The following is a 5,959-nucleotide window of genomic DNA, read 5'->3' on the forward strand; positions in this document are numbered from 1 at the left end:
GTGATGGACAATAAGGAGAGAGCAGATTGAGAAAGAGGGTTTAGCATCATCCTGCTCAAACGTTGGTTCGGACACAGCTGGAGATGTTGGCGATGGAATCCGATTTCCGCGCTCCCTCCCTCCATCATGTTCCCGCGGCTTCAGTGGACGAGGCTCCCTTTCAAACGGACCCGCGTCTCCTCTCCCCGATCCGGTTGAGCTCCCTGTCGCCCCACCTTCCGCACAGCGACAGCAGCGCCCGGGCCAGAGGGGAGCATTAATCTCCAGTGTGGAAGCAATAAATGGGAACCTTTCCAACAGCCCTAACTCCACATTGGATGAGAACTCAGATCAATGACGGATCTTCACTCACGTTGTTCCAATTCTGTTCAATGAGGGAGCTCATGTTCTCCAAGTCCAGGCAGATGACGGGGAGCTCCGCCCCTTTAAGGAAGACGGGAACAGGGACGTCCCACGGGGGGACGTCATCACGTTGGACGGCAGGATGACGCGGGTTGCAGCCCATTGAGGTCCATCTCAAACGTTCGCAGTCGGGAGCCCCTGACAGGCGCTGGTCGGGGATTGAAGACGATTCAGAATCGGGCGCCGGGAAGAGCAGCACCGGGTCCCGGAACGGGGGGCTCCCGTGATTCCGGGGCTTGCAACGCCCGGCGAGAGGTCGCTTCTCCCCGTGTCCCGGCCCTAGTTCCAGCCTCGGTATTGATTTAACCCGCGGCTCATCTCCCTGGGACCCTCCATCGGGCAGAGACCACACTGTGGCCCCGGGGCAGGACTGCATTGATTTATCCTCCTGTCACATCCTCTCGTCCCCACAGCGATGAACCCGTTTCAGTGCTCCGACTGCGGGAAGAACTTTAAAAGGTTGAGTAACTTTACTAAACACCAGCGGGTCCACACCGGGGAAAAGCCATTCACCTGCCCCGAATGCAGTAAAGGGTTCAGCATCTCCTCCAAGCTGAAGAAGCATCTGCTGGTCCACACCGGGGAAAAGCCGTTCACCTGCCCTGAGTGCGGCAAGGGATTCGCCAGGTCTGCCGATCTGCGGACTCACCAGCAGGTCCACACCGGTGAGAGACCCTTCACCTGCCCCGAGTGCAAGAAGGCCTTCAGCAGGTTGTCCATCCTTGAGGTACACCTGCGGGTCCACACCGGGGAAAAGCCGTTCACCTGCCCCAAGTGCAGCAAAGGCTTCACCGTCTCCACCAGGCTGAAGAGTCACCTGCAGGACCACAGCCGGGAAAAGCTGTTCACCTGCGCTGAGTGCAGCCAAGAGTTCACCAGGTCTTCTGACCTGCGGATTCACCAGCGGATCCACACCGGGGAGAGGCCCTTCACCTGCCCTGAATGCAAGAAGGCCTTCAACAGGTCATACAACCTTGAGAGACACCTGCGGTCCCACACTGGGGAAAAGCCGTTCACCTGCACCGAGTGCAACAAGGGGTTCTCTAGGTCCTACGACTTGCGGATTCACCAACGGGTCCACACAGGGGAGAGGCCCTGCACCTGCCTCGAGTGCGGCAAGAGCTTTAACCATATCTCTGCCTTGCGGGATCACCAGCGGGTCCACACAGGGGAGAGGCCCTTCACCTGCCCTGAGTGCGGCAAGACCTTCTCCCGGACATCCCACCTGCGGGTACACCAGCGGGGCCACACTGGGGAGAGGCCCTGCACCTGCATCGAGTGCGGCAAGAGCTTTACCCATATCTCTGGCCTGCGGAAACACCAGCGGGTCCACACAGTGGAGAGGCCCTTCACCTGCCCTGAGTGTGGCAAGAGCATCGCCCAGACATCCCAGTTGGAGATACACCAGCAGGCTCACACCGGGGCAACGCTGATCACCTGCTTCGAATGCAGGAAGGCTTTCACCCACTCGGACATCCTGCTGAAACACCAGCAAGTTCACAAATAAATTTTGCAGTGTGTGGAATATTGAAGGATCACTCAAACTTCTGGCTGGCGGCTTCATGGGATAGGTGGCAGTGGTTCTAACATTTTTCACTCAATCATCCTTAATTTTTAACTTATCCCCTTCAATATTTAATATCATTGCTTTTGGAGATGACGACTACCAGAGGAGCTAAAGCAGCAAAAAATATTAAAGATTCCGTCTCAGACGTGTTGAAAAAACAATGACAGGACATAACACGAGAAACTACTGCAGAAGGTCAACGAGAGATTAATTCTAAGCTTGAGAAGGTTTAACAAGTGATTTCAGCTATTGAAGTTCATTTGGAAACTGTGAAAGATGGTTTGAAGTTTGTTAATTACTAGATTAGGGGTCTCCAAAGTGGAAGAGGGTGACCTGCCAGGAACCTTCGTGCGTCGCTGTTAAACTTTCCCCTCATCCCACATTGCACCTGCAGGCACTTCGAACATCACCATCACATTATCCCCTCATCGCGTATGTGCCAGCTGGACTTGCATGGCCTGTGGACCTGAGAACACTGCATTTAACAAGTAAGTGCCCTTTCTGCCCCTTAATTTGTCCTCTATTTCAGGTGTTGTGTTTACACTCCCAAATGGAGGACAAATTGACATCCGGCTCAAGGTGCCTAAAACTGGACATGTGGCCACCCTACCCAACTGCCCCCTATTCCCCCCGCCCTCTCCCCAAGTCCAGATTGCAAGCCTGGGGGTTGATGAGGGACCATGTAGTCCCTGAAGGCGTCAAAGTTTTAGAAAGTTTGGAGACCCCTGGTATAGATTAGCTGCATACTCGATATGAAGTAATGCCTGCCTCCAACTCCAAGTTGGCCTGGAAGGTGGTTGATTTGGAGAGCAGGAACAAACACCACAATAATCAGATCCTGGGCTGAAAGGAAGACACTGAAAAAGGCCAGATGACTGACTTCTTCTCAAATCTACTTATGGAGGTGTTTGGAAGAGAATTTTCTATTGCTAAGCCCAAGCTCGACAGTGCACGTTCCCAAGGCAACCTCGGAACATCGTTCACGTTCAGTAATTCTTCGTTTTCATTATTACCAAGAAAAGGATCATGTTATTCGTGAAGCTCGTCCGATCAGAAATTTGAATGATCAGGGTCAACAAATTAGATATGTGGAAGATTTTTGCCATGAAGTTATGGAAAGATTACAGAGAGGTTAAGCCTGAGCTCTACAAGAAAGGATTTAGACCCACTTTGTTGTATCCAGTTCATCTGTGGATCACCTTGGAAGACGGCCACAAGAAATTGTTAAATTCGGTGGATGAAGCTTGAAAAGTTTTGGTGATGTTCCAATTGCAATATTAATATGAACTAATATGCTGTGTCTGATGTTTCTATCTTGAAGGGGGGGGGTCTTTTTTGAGTGGAGGAATCTGACCGCTCGTTTCTTTTCAATTGTTAATTCATTTAATAATGACGTGGTTTTTTTATTTTAATTTTGTTCTTAGTTTATTTTGTTTATCTTTAATATTAAATATTTAATACATTGTATTAATCTTTTATTAATGTTGACAGTATTTGCCTATGTTGTTTATTCATTTATTAACACCACAAGTGATACAATGTATGTAGTTTATTATTCAACGGTGGGAAAGTAGGTTTGTGCAGTTCATTTATTCTAGGACGTGGGGAAAATGCAGTCAGCATTGAAATATTGGATTTGCACTTCACCTAGTTTAGGTGGGGAAACATTTTATAATAAGCAAATATAAGTTCCAGTGTTGATCTTGCAGAGTTTGGAAAGTTAAATGTAGATTTTTATAGTTTAAGGAGACTTCCTTTTTATTATTATGAAGGTTTAAGGCTTTTTACACAAATTTTGGTATTTCAGATGTTTGGAGTTTTTTAATATCCGAACAACAGAATTTTTTTTTAAATTCCACATTGTCCCTATACTCAGATTGATTATTTTTAATAGATAATTATCTGATTTTATTGACTAAATCATGTGAATATCAAGGAATAGTTATATCTGATTATCTCCAGTTATCTTCTCTTTGAATTTTCCCGACATTCCTTTTACAAAGAGACGTTAGTGTTTTAATTCTACTTTACTCTCAGATAATGATTTTTTGAATTTTATGGAAAAGCAAATCTAGTTTTTCTTCTCCAACAATTTCTAACCTGATTGTCTGGGACACTATGAAAACATATCTGAAAGGGCAAATTAATTCTTATACAGTTAATATAAAGAAGATGACTAATAAGGAAAGATTAGATTTAATCAATCAGATTAAACAAGTTGATTTACAATGTGCACATTTAAAAGGAGAGTTGAACTTAAAACTAAATTTGATCTTTCTACTTATCCCATTGAAAAGCATTTTTTTGTCCAGCCAATTGTGAGCAATGGCTGCTAAGAGACAAGTTAATAAGATTCAGATGGAAGATTTTATGAACACTACTGACCATTCTGAAATAAATTATTCTTTTAGAGAATTTTATTCCCGATTGCATACTTCTGAATCTAATAATGATTCAATGTTGGATTTTCTTCACTGCCTTAATGTGCCTACGCATTCTCAGAATAATCGGTTGACTCTGGAAGCACCTATTTCTCAATATTGGGCAGCAAAATACAGAATTTAGTTCTTTTGTTACACTTTGATAATCTAATTGCCCGCCTTTCATGGGTAGAAATGGAATTGAAGTTTACTAAAAATACTTCAATGTTGGCAATTCTCTGGTCTTTAATATCCTCTTCATATAAACTAACTGATAATCAGACATCGTTTCAGAATATGGGCACAATTTAGAAGTATTTTGGATTCCAGAGCTTTTCTCTTGCCAGCCCTATTTTATCTAATCATCTTTTCAACATTCTTTGCAAGGTACTTTAATAACTGGCACAGATTAGGTATTAAAGGTTTTAAAGGCCTTTTTATTCAAAACAATTTTGCTTCCTTTGAACAATTGGTGGTAAAATTTAACTTACCAATCATTCATTTTGTTAGATATTTACAAGTTAGGCATTTTGTACAAAATCAGATCCCTGACTTTCAGCGAATCCCCGAAGCAAAATCCTAGATACATAGATACACTTTTTGATTTACAACTTTCTCATAAAGGTTTAATATCTCATTTATAATAAGTTTCTTGATTTAAGAATAGCCCCGTTAGTTAAACTCAAGAACGATTGAGAACAGGATTTAAATCTTTCATTTTGGGATGAAGTTTGGGACTCTATTTGGAATCTGATTAATACGACTTCCTTCAGTGCACAACCCGGTTTGATACCATTTAAAGTGGTCCATAGAGTACATAAATTTAAAATAAAATTGCCTCATTTTCATTCAGATGTAAATCCTCTATGTGACAAATGTAAAATTGTTGTTGCCTCTTCGAACAGGACATGTTCTAGTTTAGAAACATTTTGGAACAATATTTTTCAAACACTATCAAATTAGAACCTTGCCCTCTGTTCAGATCATTTCAGGAAAATGATAGTGTTTTACTGACTCCAACTCACAAATAAAATTTAATCTTTTATTTCAGTGAAGCTTTGGTTCTGTGCTGTCCTTCTCCAGGTTGTTGTCACCTGACTCCTACGTGTCAGCCTTGAACCTTGCTCAGTGGGACGGGTTCTGGATTGGAAAGGTTTTTTTTCTCTTAAATTTGACAATACAATATATAATTAATCTGTTCAATTATGTATAATGGAAACATCAACACAATATTTTAAAGAAAAAAGTTTTATACTATTTAGGATGTGAATTATGGATCTGATTTACAATTTGTCTGTTAGTGATGTATGGAATATTTAATTTAGTTTGTGTAATTGTTCATATGATCCTATTAAATTGTACCCTTGTTTGTTCAAGTCTTGTGACAGATTATATTTTATAGATATGTTTTACATGAGATAAATTGTGGCAAGTTTTTTGTAAGTGTAGGTCACATGCAAACACTCAAGACAGATCTCCTTTAAAATGCTGGAGCTCTGGTCAATCCAGACAGGCCCAGCCCCAAGTGGCTTTGGAAAAATTTTGAAGAATGCCTTTTGGGACTTCACAA

General features: G+C 42.9%; 1 protein-coding gene across 1 annotated transcript; it reads left to right on the forward strand.

Moving 5' to 3' along the window:
* Positions 1-488: 488 nt before the first annotated feature.
* On the forward strand, positions 489-5,727 carry LOC138764579 (oocyte zinc finger protein XlCOF6-like). Its single transcript, XM_069940686.1, has one exon. It carries the CDS (start codon positions 818-820, stop codon positions 1,907-1,909), a length of 1,092 nt encoding a protein of 363 aa, XP_069796787.1. The 5' UTR covers positions 489-817; the 3' UTR covers positions 1,910-5,727.
* Positions 5,728-5,959: the final 232 nt, after the last annotated feature.

Source organism: Narcine bancroftii, chromosome 5, assembly GCF_036971445.1.
Source record: "Narcine bancroftii isolate sNarBan1 chromosome 5, sNarBan1.hap1, whole genome shotgun sequence".
Lineage (NCBI taxonomy): Eukaryota > Metazoa > Chordata > Chondrichthyes > Torpediniformes > Narcinidae > Narcine > Narcine bancroftii.

Coding starts and splice junctions, on each gene's coding strand:
- LOC138764579 (XM_069940686.1), top strand. CDS start 818: ATGAACCCGTTTCAGTGCTCCGACTGCGGGAAGAACTTTAAAAGGTTG.